The 14,615-nt window shown below is 48.3% G+C and overlaps 1 protein-coding gene across 2 annotated transcripts in view; it reads left to right on the top strand.

Annotated features, from left to right (window-relative positions):
* The window catches only part of BAZ1B (bromodomain adjacent to zinc finger domain 1B), a 110,093-nt gene that overhangs the window by 83,796 nt on the left and 11,682 nt on the right, over positions 1 to 14,615 (top strand). Inside the window, exons 14-18 of one of the 2 annotated variants that reach the window (XM_006119603.5) lie at positions 2,788 to 2,935; positions 5,351 to 5,498; positions 7,671 to 7,789; positions 12,324 to 12,472; positions 14,471 to 14,574. In XM_006119603.5, the coding sequence (XP_006119665.3) occupies positions 2,788 to 2,935; positions 5,351 to 5,498; positions 7,671 to 7,789; positions 12,324 to 12,472; positions 14,471 to 14,574 (668 nt within the window). The other variant, XM_014571765.4, reaches the window with a different exon arrangement.

The following is a 14,615-nucleotide window of genomic DNA, read 5'->3' as shown; positions in this document are numbered from 1 at the left end:
AGGCTCTGCTAACCCCCTTCAGGCTATTGCCCTGTGTCTGGCAGCATAGGGGTTCTAAGCATGGCTCATCAGAGTGGGAATACCTATCCTTGAAGGTATGTGTGCCTTACTCTGAAGGATTTAATTGGTACCAAGGATCTGTAACACCGTGGTATCATTGGAAGGCCTCTCCATATGAGCAGTTAGGGGGTTCATCCCAAGAGAGCTCCTCTTCTTGGCTGTTGACTGGATATAGGTACCGCTTACACTCTGAGTCGGGCTCCAGGTCATGCTCACGGTACCATTCCAGAAGTGCTAGTTGTGGTTGGCCAGCCAGCACAGATCTGCCAGTTGCGGCACCAAGGACTGCTTTGGGGGCACAGGGCAAGGCATTGAGGAACCCTTCCTCAGCACAACACTACATACTGCCTCACAGCGCTATCCTTTCCCTCTAGGGATTATGAGGCCTCTCCCTCAATGCCTTCTCATCCCCCAATGAGGTGGCTGCTGGTACCTCTGTCACCATGCTCCCCGTCTTGGATAGTAAGGGCCACCAGGACGCTATGGAGAGTGGGCACAGAACTGGTGGCTTTTGGTGGAGGAGACTGAGAACGCTGACCCTGTGTTGGACGTTCTATGCCCTCCCATACATTAAAATGATTCAGAACACCACAAAGGTGTTGTGGCAGCCTCCAGCATCCGTATCCCCCATGGCTAAGGGAGTTGAAAGGCAAGCGGTACTTTGTGCCACACAAAAGGTACAAATGCCTGTCACCCACTCTCAGCTGGGCTCATGGTTGCAGGTCTTGAGGATTTTCCTGAATGCCCCGACTACCTTTCAAGACCTTCCATTTCACTGAACAGGGCAGTTTGCATAGAACACCACTTCCCACCTGTGCAGTCAGAAGGACTCTGTGGCCACTCTTAAATCCCTGGGGCTCCCCATCCATGTTCATTTTCTGTTCTTGTTATTGGAAGCAGGATTCTTCCAGGTGCAGAAGCCGGAGTCACTGGAGCCACCAGCCTTATTCCACCTCGAACCAAGGCTTCCCCAGGCTCAAAACCTCACTTTTGAAAGTGCACCTGAGGAAGGAGCACCAGTTCCTGAGCAGGATCCTTTCCCATTTAGCACCCATCTTACCTCACTTCTACCATGCTTGGGCCCAGATTGCCTCAGACTGCTGGGTCCTGAGCATGGTCAAGGTGGGATACTCTATCCAATTCCACTCCCTCAATTCCCCCTTCCCTGTCGCTCTTTAGGGACCGTTCTCATGCACGCTCTCCTCACACTGGGCTCTATAGAGGAGGTCCCCAGACACTTCAGGAGCAGGGGGTTGTACTTCTGATATTTCCTTATTTCTGAGACCTAAACAGGTAATGCTTACCGGTTGTGATTAACCAGTAGTGGCTGGAACAGCTCTCCGCCTGCCCCGGGGAGGGGGCTGTACCTGCCAGCTGTACCTGCCAACACCACAGGTTACATTCTGGCTCTCCAGCAGTGGAGCTGGCAGCCCCTGCTGACTCTGCTCCCAGGGAAGTGGCTTTGCTGCAGCAACAAAGCCTCCTCCTTGGGAGCAGGGCCGGTAGGCAGTGCAGCTCCGTGCTGCAGGCTCTGTAGTATAAAGCTTATTTAAGCTTTATACTCCAGAGCTCACAGCATGTAACTACTAGGATTTTTAGTGCTTACGGTTACCTTTATACATTTTTTTACGTCCCTGTCTTTCTTAGGCCTTCTCAATCTCCTCCTCTAAGTACACACTAGCCAGCTACAGTGAAGATGTTAAGGCGTTAGAACAGTTTGTGTGGATTTTGTTTTCCCATTCAGTACACGCTGCACTTCCTTGAATTTAGTGGGAGGGAATGTGCAACTCTGCAAAAATCCCGAGTTTTGTTTGGCTCTCAAATTGCTGTCAGCTGCAAAGTTTCGTTTTCTTCCTTCTGACACTCCACTGTTTGTTTTTTCATTTTCCTGAGGTAGAATATTGACTTGAGTCCTATTGAGTCCGGACTAAAGCATCATCTCATAGTTGTTAAGCAGAGGATTAGCCTTTTGTTTGACTATGCAGTGACTGGATTTTCCTTGTTCTAGTGCATTTCTGACTTATTACAAATTTGTTAAACTTCTGGTGCTAAAATGTAGATTTCACAGGTGGCTTACTGTGTGTGGACTCCAGCTGTCATGTTGTTGCAATTCCTAGTTTTTAATACTATGGTTTAACTTGCAGCTAGTGAGAGGGCCTCAAACATGCGGCAGTTATCGCAGCTCAGTGGAAAATTGCTCTTGAATTTGGGGCTCAGAATGCTTTGCCTGTCAAAGCTGAGTCTGGCTGATGTCATTGTCACCCACTTGTCAAACAGCTTTGTGGGCTGTTTAACGGATCTTGCTGACAGACTTGAATGGATCTTTGAGCATCCGCTGGAGGGCAGCAGAGGCTGTTCTCAGCAGTCATGGCCTGACCAATGCCTACTAGCTGCCTTCTAACTTTCATCTTTTAAGGGGTCTAAAATTCTGTCATTAGATTTTTCTTTGACAAGTGTTTGTGTTCGACTTTGAAAATAAAGAATAGAGTGCTGCTTATGTACATGGCTTCAGGCTGGTAACAAACCACAGAAAGACCAGAGTGTTATGAACAAAAGTCTGGCTCTGTGAGGCTGATTAGAGGGTAAACCTTAAATAGCTCCGGAGGCTGTGTAGAAGGCAGAAAATACAATAGCTGAAGAGCCCCAACTAAGGGTTGGTAAAAATTCTTCAAATTTACATTGAGCTGTGTTTCTGTGGTTTTGGTATAAACTTAGTTCTGTCTGCAGGTTGCTTCAGCAGTGGAGAAATGGAAGACAGCAATTCGGGAAGCCCAGACCTTCTCCCGCATGCATGTGCTACTTGGAATGCTGGATGCCTGTATCAAGTGGGATATGTCTGCAGAGAATGCCAGATGCAAAGTGTGTCGCAAGAAAGGTATGGATTCCAGCCCCAACCTCCCTTAACAGTGGGGCACGTTGGTACCTGTTTGCGCCCTACCTAGGGAGCAATCTCCTATAGACACTGATCCTGCATTTGGCTGGGCTTTTGTTCTAAACATCAGGATTCACTCATTTCTGCTTCTGAGCATTAATATCACAGGAGGTCTTAGACTTAAAATAAACGTCTTTGTATTAAACTTAAACTTGCAAAATATGCCAGGCCTGTGGTTTCCATAGCTTTTGCTCCATACCAAGATGATGTCATTGGTCCTCTCTGCAGTACTTGGTCTTGACATCAGAGGGCTGTTCTTGTTTCTTTCTGTGCTTATGAAAATGCTGAATATTGAGGACCACCTGGATACAAATCTCTATCATAGTACAGTGCCGCTTCAGAATAGCAATCCATTCTGGGGAGTCATGCCTTGATTTCATACCCAGAGAAAATGCTATCTCTCACAAACTTGGGATTTGCTCTGAGTGCAGCATTTCTGATGGGAAAACTCTCACAAGTGTTTGTGCTAAACGAAACTGTCCTATTTCTGAGACCCCCTGCCCTGGAACTTGGTTCTGTTGTGATAGGTGGAGCTGTTGTCTGCTAAGATCTATTGATATGTGCTCTATTAGTGGTGTTATGCTTATTCAAAGTAGACTGTCTGAAAACAGTTCTTGTCTTGGGTGTGTTCGTATTACAAACTTTTAGGCTATAATTTTCACAAGCTTAGGAGCTTTGTGAGTTGAGCTCATCTTGTCTTGGTTGCTCTGTTATAAGAAGTCTAGAGAGGCTAATACAACACTACAGCTGGGATGACCACTAGGGATGTTAAATATTGACTAATTGAATAGTCGATGCATTTTGCATCAACTATTCGATTAGTTGATAAGGCGCCTCCACCTTCGAACTGTAGCAATAGCCAGACTCCCCCACTGACCTTGGGATCTGTGTGCCGCTTCCGCTTTGAAACCGTACAGGGAGCGCAGTGTCAGGCTCCCTGCGTCATTTGAAAGCAGCAGTGCCGCATGGTGCCTGGGATCACCTGGGGAGTCCAGTTGATCCCGGGCTCCATGTGGCTACTGCTTTGAAACGCCTCCGGACTCATGGCGTTTCAAAGTGGCTGTGCTGCACGGAGCCCAGGGTCAGCAGGGGAGTGCCCAGCTGATTCTAGGCTCCACGTGGCGCTGCTGCTTTGAAATGCCTTGTGCAGCCTGAGAACACTGCAGCTGGCTTGGGCTGAACGTGGTGTTTCAAAGTGGCAGCTCCATGTGGAGCCTGGGGTCTGGTCCCAGGCTCTAAGCAGTGCTGCCACTTTGAAGTATCCCCTTCTCCCCCCATCCTTGCTGCCTCTTTCTGATAGAGGGGGAGGGACTAGTCGACTAGCGTGTCCACTATCAGATAAGCACTTGCTTATCAGATAGTCCTCTAGTCCTTCACATCCCTAATGACAGCCAGGAGGGATTAGGCTGAGTGAGGCTATCCACCATCATTCTATGCTCTGCTCTAGAAAGAGGATTATTAGGGAGCAACTCCTGGCTGCTGCTCTTCATGTGAGGGTAGGCAGAGCGATGAGGCCACATGACTTGAGCTACTACTAGCTGAGCAAGTGGAGAAGGAAACCAACCTGGGCCAGAGGAATTTACCTTTATACCAGGACTTGCTTATGGGGGTGGGGGGAGTTTCAAAGAGGAGCTATGTAAATTAGGTTTATGGGGAAGGGAGTAGAAAGTTGCCAGTTGTCATCCTGCCATGACATGCTCTGAATGACAGGTGTGCACAGACATCCGCCATCTCCCTACCTTTTAAGAAGAGCCTAGTAACACATAGCACCTCAATGGAACTTTGTCTTGTTCTGCATTTGTGCATTGGAAGGTGCTGAGTTCTCTTGGAATGCTCACGGGAGGCAGGGATAGCAGACTTTCTCTAGTTTGTCAGCGGCTAAATTAGGATAGCCTTTAGGGGACTAAGTGTCAGTTACGAAAAAGTTGGGAGGCTGATTCTTCAAACTGGACAGTGCATCCTCTTTGGGGGTGGATCTTCCGAAGCATTGCAAAAAAAGTTCTCTCCAACTCTAGTTGAGTTAAAGGTGTTTACCTAGACCCAATAGGATTGATTTGACAGAGCTAGAATTTGATGTGTAGGGAGGAGAAGCAGTTGTGATGTTCTCCTTGTTTTTACTAAGCTGATGTCTCAAAACAGATTTTTGCTCTGATTAGTGAGGAGCAGAGAGGCAGTGAGTGTTTTCAGTGAGACAATTGCACTGTGCTACTCAGTCAGACCTAATAGCTGTGAAACCACATAGGCTTCAAAAGGCTGAAGTACTATTTGAGGGGATTTTGTTGCTCTCCACCTCCTTTTTTCCATTGTAATGGTAACTGCTTCTGCTCAGGGCTTCATGTGAGTTCTCTCTCCTCCTAGGTGAGGATGACAAGCTGATCCTGTGTGATGAGTGTAACAAAGCCTTCCACCTGTTTTGTCTGAGACCAGCACTCTATGAGATACCAGATGGTGAGTGGCAGTGTCCAGCTTGCCAGCCGTCTACTGCCAGGCGCAGCTCCCGGGGAAGGTGAGACCCTTCTTTTTTTTTTTTTTTTTTTTCCCCTTGCTTTCGTGGGGGCTGAATTCTAATTTGGCTCTGAGAACTAAGGAGTCTTTCACCAAGAGACCAAAGTCTTAACCCTTAATCAGTAACTGCTTTCAGAGAAGGAGAATACCTAGATTACCTGATGGTACTTAACAATAGCAGAGTAGTCTTTTCAGGCTGCTCTTACATTAGAGCATCTGTGTTGTAGTGACCCATGACATTTTGATGGGATTAAATAAATAACTGGAAAAAGTCTCTGCAGTAAGAAAGGGTTGCTGTTAGTGCTGAAACTCACTTGGTGCAGCTCATCTGAGCAGTAAGTCTGGCTGCTTGCTCATAGGAACATAGTTCCTAGCGCTAGTCCTTTCTGACTTCTGGTGGAGATGAGCTCTCAGTGGCTGAACTGACTGCTGTTCCTGTCCATCAGAGAGAGAAAGGAGGACGACAGACTGCTCTCTGCTATGGATTCAATGTTGAGCATAACTAGTGTAGACCAGTGGTGCGCAACCTTTTTTAAACTGCGACCCCTGTTGGCGGCCACATAGGGCTTAGATCCAGGTGGCTGGGGCCTGGGCCCGGCTATTGGCGGCTGTGCAGTACAGCAACCCCCTAGGAAGACATCTGTGACCCCCTTGGGGGTTGTGACCTACGGGTTGCGCACCACTGGTTTAGACAATAGTAGCCATAGTACATTATCACTCACCATACTTTCTCCTGTTTTAACCATAACTGTCTTGGTTGACATTTTCATTTAGGCAAGAAAGATGAGGCTATCAGGTACCACCTGAAGAACAGGTCCCTAGCCAGCCTCTCCTTCAGATCAATCTATTAGATTGTCATATGCAGGTGGTATATGGGCCTCACAGTATTAATTACTCTCTGGGCACTGTTAAAAGAAGTTTATGAAGCTTGTTCTGAAATGGCAGAGCTCTAACACAGCTGTTCTAGCCTGAGATCACAGTTGCTTTGATGTGTCAGAGTCATCTGCAAGCTGCTTTGCTCCTGGATGTGAGCCATCAGGTGGAGCAACACCTGTCTTTTCTATTGACTACTTTATACCTCCCAGCTGGGACAGAAGGAGTGAATGTTGGCCTTAGTATTGCATGAACTTAGTCTTTTTCCATTTAATTAGTCATTGAGACCTGGTTCAGGCAAGACAGAAAATTCGAAATTTTAGCTCTCCTGCAAGCATCACCTGCCTCTTTTTGCCCATACGTATTGTGCTGTGTTCCTGTATTTTGTTACCATTATGATTCTTGAATAGATGTATTCAAAAGACACTGTGGGAACCAGAACAGTGTGTTTCTTGACATCTGTGCATGTGCACTACTAGTGCTTTGACTCATTAAAAGTGGAAAGGTAACTGGGAGGTCTGCCTGATTGTTGGCATATTAAATCAACTCTCCTCCATGGAGGGCATGGTGGTCTTAGTGGTACTGCAGTGAGATGAAGGATGCACTCTTTCCTTCCCATCTCTGCCCCAAAACTCCCTAAGCAGCCCTTTAATGGGGCTTCTCAGTTCTGATGAGCCGTCTGCTCCATAATCCCTTGTGGTGTCATGTTACATCTCACTGGGACTTGAGAAAGGACTGGCTGATCAAACATGTGGAGAGTCTGGTAAGGCCACTTTGGCCGTACTGCCCATGGACAACGTAAGCTGGTAGTGGCAGCATGATTTGGACGCTTCCATGCATCAGCAGAGTTGGATCTGCATGGGCATGAGGACTACATATGGTCTATGTGGTATCCTTCCTTACGTCCTCAAAGCACTTGTCCTTATTGAGAAATAGCTAAGCTGCAAGCAATGTCAGGTGCAATTATTGGTGATGTGACCGAGATCTATGGAACAACAGCAAAGCTGTCTCTCTGCACGCGTATTCAGCTGTGGACAATTCTTAGCATTGGGCTGAAATCTGTCAGTCCCACAGTGATAGACTGAAAATACCACTTCAGCCACATCTATAACATGATATCCTTGCTGGAAAAGAACAGCTTGCTATAGTGTGAAGCATTTTGAAGCAAATGTTTTTTGTAGATTGAGGTGGTCAGCAAGTCTGTGTAAGCACAAATATGCAGTGATCCTACCAGGCTCAAGGCTAGCTAGGCTCTGCTAGTGTATCCATAGTGTCTGACATCTAATTATCATGCCTTTAGAAACTATACTGAAGATTCTGCTGAAGAAGAGGATGAAGAGGGCGAGGAAGGCCCAGATGAGGAAGATGCTGAGGAGGATGAAGAGGAGGAAGAAGATTATGAGGTTGCTGGGCTGAAATGTAAGTCTTTGGCTACAACCGTGGTCACCAACCCATCGATCGTGATTGACTGATCTATCGGGAGGCATTCACGAGGCATTCGGGGCCCCTCCAGTTTCCCCAACCCCCAAGAAGCCCCACTACCTACCTCCAGCGACAATGGAGGTAATGCAGGCTTCCCGCGGGGTGGACGGAAGTCCAGCAGCTGCGCACCACTTTTGGGGTTTCCGGAAGTGCACTGCCTACTCCCCTCCTCCAGGTCTGTGGCGCGCCAGGGACTTGCTGCGCAAGGGGAGGAGATAGGAGTCCCAGGGGAAGACATGCGCTGAGGCTTCCCTCTTCTGCAGGGGAGAGGGGAGGCATCCCAGTGGGAGGCGTGCACTGGGGCTTCCCGCCCGGGGGGGGGGCAGTTAGGAGTCCCCAGAGGTGGCGTGTGCCAGAGCTTCCCTTCTCTGTGGGGGAGGAGGGAGGAGTCCAGGGGGGAGGCGTGTGACGGGGCTTCCTTTCTCCGCTGGAGGGGGGAGTCAGGCCCGGAGGAGGCATGCAACAGGGTTTCCCTCCTCTTGGGGTGTAGGAGGGGGGAAGGGGAGGGAGGCTGGTTAGGAGGGTGGTGCAGGGGACACTCTGCCCCCACTGGCACCCTGCCCCCTGCACAAAACCCTATCCCCTGCCCTCCTGGCACTCTGTTCCCTCTCCCCTGCCCCCAGCCACAGAAACCTGTCCCCACTGGCACCCTGTCACCCACCCTAGCACCCTTCCCCAGTACCACGTCCCCTGCTCCTACCAGCACCATTGGGGCCACATTAGTGAGGCTTGGGGGGGTTTGGAGGAGTGGGTGAGGGTGAGGTTTTGGTGTTTTTTTTTTTTTTTTGCATCTCACTTGTGTGGCCCCAACTGACTTTTCAGTGACCTTTGACTCAAATCAGGTTCCCCGCCCTTCTCATGAATAAAGACAGTGCAGAAACTTTTTGTATTTTATTTAAAAATGAAGCCTGGCCAGCAAACCCCCAATTGGGGCCAAGCCCCCATCTGGCCACAGCATCAGAACACTCCTGCACTCCCCCTTCTCCCAGACCCTAGATCAGAACCTATCATACACTGGAACCCCTGCACTGAGCCCTCACATACCCCAACCCAAATTTCTGCACCCTCACATCCACAAACCTGTGGCTTGCTTAGTACCCCAGCCCTCCATCTGACCCCAACACTGCCTGGCCTGGAGCCCCCTCCCCAAGCCAGCATCCCCTTCTCCACCTCCTCCTGCATCCAGATTTCCTCCCAGAGCTTGCACCTCTCCCCTTCCCACACCCAAATCCCCCATTCCCACCCCAGAGCCTACACATCCTGTCTCAACCCAGCGAGGGTACAGCTAGACTGCAGGAGTTTTTCAGGATTCCAGAGATATCCCAGAAAAACTCTTCTGCATCCAGGGATGCGTTTGTTCTTCCACTTTTTTTAGTAAAAGAGCAAACATGCTCTTTCAGTCACCCCTATATTCTTCTTTCCACAGGGAATAGAGGGGCTTCCAAAAGAAGGGCTTTTTCTGACATTTGGTCCAGTCTAGACAGGCCAAATGTTGGAAAAACCTCTTCCTACAGAATAATTGAAGAAAAAAAAAAGCAGCAGTGTAAGGGTTGGGGATAGCAAGTGATGGAGAGGAGGAGAATAGAGAGGACGGGGGCTTCAAGGAAGGCACGGAGCTGTAGATCTTGGCTTGTTCTGTCATTTAAAAAGTGATCTTGGGTGTAAAAAGGTTGGAGACCCCTGAGCTACAAGATATTGTGTGGGCTCAGCTGTAGTGTGCTCCATCTTTCATTCATCTTGCCTGAGGAAGAGGTTGGGTATGTAAGAAGGCTGTTTTCAGACAAGGCTGCAGTCATGTGATGTGTTCATGAAGAAATGGGAATCGACTGCCTTTGTCTTTTGCTACTTCAGGGCTGAGACAGTCCTTGCACAAATTTACATCAGCTCAAAGGAGTGGGAGCATGCTTGCATTCCAGTGTGGCCATCCACGCTTCTTGATTCACAGCTGATGCAATAAAAACTGCTGCTAAGCTGTCAGCAGGGGCCTGTGGCTCAGAAGGGTTAGCAAGCCACATGATTGATTATTTGTTAATAGCCTTATTACTTTACAGCATTTGCTGTCACTGGGAAGTGGAATACAGTGTCTCCTCCTCCCTTACCCCAAAACAGAACTTTTAGTTTTGCACTTTAAAAAGTGTCTTGTTGGGTCTGGGGGTATAAATTCTAGCCTATTGCCACAAGGTTCCCTTTGTATGCTATTAAAATTCACCTTCACTTGTCACTTCCTGTAGAACCAGTCTACACTGCTGTCTCAGCTGTAGTAAAAGTCAGGGACTTGATGACCTGAACAGACATTTGACTGCGAAGCTCCTAACCAGGGCTCTAGTAACTGTCCTCAGCTCTTTCTCTGGCAGCTGAGTGAAATAAAGTCATAGGGTTAAAAACGTGTACAGTGCTGTGTTCTGGGACCCCTGGCTACTAGCAGCAAGTTAGGTGAGGTCATGTCTTTTTATTGGATCAACTTCTGTGGGGGTGAGAGACAAGCTTTTGAGGATCTGAAGCTTGGTCCAGTAAAAGATTTAGCACTTCCAGACTGAGTAAAACAAATGCTGGATTTGGTGTGAAGAAGAAAAGTTTCTTTTTTCCTGCCATGCCTTCCCCCTGTCTTGTTTTTGGGGACTTTGATAGTCTCTGGTGGTATAGATCAGGAAGCGTGAACTGGAAAGATCCCTGAAATGCACGTGCACAGCAGCTGAAAACAAAGGAAATATCATTGGCATGAAAGTTGTAGCTTCAGATCAGACTCTGCATCTAAAGCTGGAGCTGGAACTCAGTGAGTGAGACTCGGGATTTGTATACATTCTCCCAAGGGTCTCCACCCAGGGACTGTGATGTGCTGCTGAGCTCCAGCTGACTAGTTCAGGCCTTACATATTTTTCCATGTTCAGTTTCTGGGGTGTTCCTTAATCTTCTGATATAGGTTGCTCTTTGTTCTCTGGAGTATCCATGGCCACACTTGGAGTATCTTCAGTCCTTGTTGCATTCCAGTTCTAGGACCAAGCCAAGGTTTTCAGACAATAGCAAAAGAGGGCTACTGTCACTAAAAATAAAGCATTAAACTCAACCCCCAGCTTTACAGGGCATTAGCATGGAAAGGTCACGGTGGAAAACTTTTGTTTTAGTGGAGAAGTCGCAGTTAATCCTTGTGTAGCGTTTATCCCGAGGATAGAATAGAGAATGTTGGATTGTCAGACATGTAACACATGCTGCGAACTTGACACACAAGCAGGAGCGACAGTATACAGATATCCCGCTGCTCCTACAGGGGACCTGACAAGATGATTTATTGGACAGGGCTGGATTAGAGGCCACAAGTGAAGGATTGCTGAATATTGGACACAGCTTTCATATTCATTTATGACCAGGTGGAAGGCGCTTGCTCAGGAAGAAAGGCCAACATACACCCAGTGCCCAGGGGTCGCAGAAGAAATTTAAGACAGGAGACAGTTTGTCACTATGCTTGCATTCCCCTCCATTTAAAATGGTGACAGGCAAGCTGACAAATGGGCAAAAAACATTTATCTGGAACATACTGCAGCAGCCCCAATGTTTGGGAATAAAATTCCATTGTTTACCAAGTCCAGCATGTGGAGCAGCTCCCTGCCAGAGTAACTCGACACCCACTGTGCACACAGTTAGCTTTTCAGGGGGACTTAGCAACTGGCTTATCCCATTGTGTGGGCCGCTTGTAAAGGCACCCATTCAGCCATCCCATCTCTGGCAGGGAGCAAGTGGACAACAGGAAACCAGAGGATTCTCACATGTTTCTGGTTTGAACAGTAAAGGAAAGGGGTAAGTTACCTCAGGGGCTTAATTCACTCACTCACTCACTCCCACCCTCCATAGAGGGCTTGGGGATATTAGAATTTTAACCGTAGGTGCTTTCTGTTTCAACCTTGTCACAGCTGAACCTTGCTCACAAAACTGAGAAAGCCAAATCCCCTCCAACTAGAGGGTCTGCGGTCACCCATGAGTAGGCATAACATCCTTGTCAGCTACCAGTGTCCTTACCAGAAAGGGGGCACTTGCTTCACTTGGTGAATGGATATGATTCCTTGGCTTACTCATGGTATACAAAAGTGAGTAAGGATGGGTGGGAAGGATGGGTGGGAAGTAGCACCTCTCCAGCTAGCTTAGACAGCTGTCTGACTGTACCTGCTTTGGTACAATTGGGCAGAGATGGTACACTCTCTGTTGAAACCTTTATGTGGTGCTGAATACTTCGTGGAATGGTTCCACTATTGCTGTTTTATGACTGTCTCTGAAGAAATTAAGTTATTAGCCATTGCCTGTGATGGAGGCATTTTCTGTGGCTTGACGAGGTGATAACACTTGAGTCAACTTCTTAACATTAGGAGCTGAAGCCTAGAGATTGAAAGGCTTTTGTCCGTTGTCCTCCTGTCTTTGGTTTGAGCCTCTCAGATTTGTCTCCCAAAGTGAACCTGTCCTTCAAACTGGCTGATTGTTTTAGTGAGACCCAGGAAGGCAGCCAAGGGCAAGCAGAGTACAATGATGCACCCTACCAGGCAAGGCAGGCACAGAGGGAAGAAACAGTCGCATACCACCAGAGGACCCCGGCAGCGGGCTACACCTGTCAACGGAGCAGACATTGATGAACTGGTAAGAGCCATATTACCCCCAGGAGATTGTTCACTTCATGAGTTATAAACTCAACAGGTGCCACTCTTCCTTCCCCTCCTCGTCTCAAAGAAATGCCCTGAATTGTATCGTGAAATCCACACAGGCCTGAGGTCAGGCTAACAAAGGCAGTGTATCCTCAAGGGCCCAGCACAAACGGAACACAGATATGCCAGGCATTCTTCCCCAGCCGCTTTCACACATTGTCCCCCTTGATTAGCAGGCAGCCTGCAGCTTGTTAAAGGGTTTTAAATAGTATCCATATGTCTGTGCAGAGAGGTGGGGGAAGAGAGGGTCCGGGACTGTGATAGAATGCCAGCAATGCTGGACCCTCGCTCCCCAGGCTTGGCCATTTTCTGACAGTTGTTGTCCAGACAGTCACTCCCTAACCTTCAGAACATAATTTAGCTGGTTTATGTTTCACTTAACATTTAATTAATAAAACCTTGTGGGTTTGAATAGAGCCAATCCTGTGGGTTCACTGGGAAGGGCAGAGTTGGGGGTGGGGTCTGTGCTGTAATTGTCCCAGGGATGTAGCCATTTGGGTTACGTGGGGATATTGGCATTCTCTCTTCATGGGGCAGTGTTGCTAGCATTTTCTACAGCTCTGCTGTACATCTTGTGTCTAGTGTTAACAGTACGGCTGTTGCTGCCTGCCTTTATGGGAGAAGAGCTCCTCCCAGCATGCCTAGCAGCAGCAGGGTTTGTTTTTTGGGCTGGAGTGCAAGGTTTGGGGCTCAAGCTCCTTCTGCATTAGTGTGCCTGGGGTAGGATGGGGTAAAAGAATGGCTAGTAGTTCTGTTGCTGCTGTGTGCTAACCTATACAAGAGAGCCCTTTTCTGCTGGCCTTGGCTTGTTGCTTGCTTGCTTGCCTGCTCTCCAGAGCAGGAGTGGCACACCATAGTCAGCTAGAGGAACCTGGGGGAGGAAGGGTCTCCTTTAGCAGTAACTGAGGACCTGGGTAAAATATTGTCACACTCTTGCCAACCCTGTAGACTGAGAAGATGTCCTGTTAGCTCCCTGCCCCCTTTGCCAGCGCAAATCTGATTTGTTGACAATGTTAGTCTTGGTCCAGGATATTACCACCGTTCCCTCTGTGCCCAGCATATTTGTGTGCAGTGACACCTATGGAGCTCATGAGGAATGCCAGTATAGTAGTGGGTGACCTGCTGCAAATCCCTAGGCAAATGGCTGACCTGCTTGTTTCTCAGTACAGCAAAGCTTGGGGCCATCAGCTGCTGTTTGGTATTTAAAATGGCATGGTAGCCTCTGCTGCAGGCCTGTTAATACAGAATCACAACTGCTTTCTTCCTGTCCTTTGCCTGTCACATGCTGTTCACCCAGGGGGCCCAAGGGGGGAGGTATTTGCATACTCCATTTGTTGTCATTTATTCCTTTGGCCACTTGCTTTGCCTATGCTGTCTTTGAACCTCTTTGAAAAAACTTCCTGCCCCTGGAAAAAAGGACAGGGCAGCCTGTAAACTATTCCTGTCAAAGCTTTTGGACAGGATTCCCATTTTGTAACTCAAGCTGCCAGGGCATTTCTTGGCTGCTAACATCAAAGCTCCTGCAGCCGAGCAGCCTGCATCTCGATTATTGCAGAGAAGATGGTGGGGGTTAGTTTTTATAGCAGTGTCCCTTCTTCCCTACGCACTGACACACCTGTTCAGGGATAGGATTGAAAAGGAAAACCCTGCTAAGATACTATTTTTCTCTGCTTGGTGCTTGCACGAGCAGTGAGCAAGCTAAGGTGTGAGTGACTGTAGTACCCTAGCTTGTGACACGCGATGTCACAGGCTGACCCTGCTAGTGTGCGTTAGGGACCTGTTAGTACGTGGCTGCATGATCCTCACAGCTACTTAGTGAGCTACACAGGCACACCCTGGCTTGCTGCTCAGCAAGCCTCTCTTTTGGTTACACTTAAATCACATGCCGGTTCCACTCCCTTTAATCATAGCTTGCTCCATTTCATGTGACCAGGTACTTCAAACTAAAAAGACTTCACGTCGCCAGAAACTGGAGCTGCAAAAGTGTGAGGAAATCCTCAATAAGCTCATCAAGTACCGCTTCAGCTGGCCCTTCAGGTGAGGCACTTAAGGCTTCCTTCCTCGTGTGCACTGTCCTT

The sequence above is a fragment of the Pelodiscus sinensis genome, chromosome 21 (genome assembly GCF_052426305.1).
Source record: "Pelodiscus sinensis isolate ZL-2025 chromosome 21, ASM5242630v1, whole genome shotgun sequence".
Taxonomy (NCBI): domain Eukaryota; kingdom Metazoa; phylum Chordata; order Testudines; family Trionychidae; genus Pelodiscus; species Pelodiscus sinensis.
The sequence above is the reverse complement of the archived record's forward strand: the minus strand, read 5'-3'. Positions and strand labels throughout refer to the sequence as shown.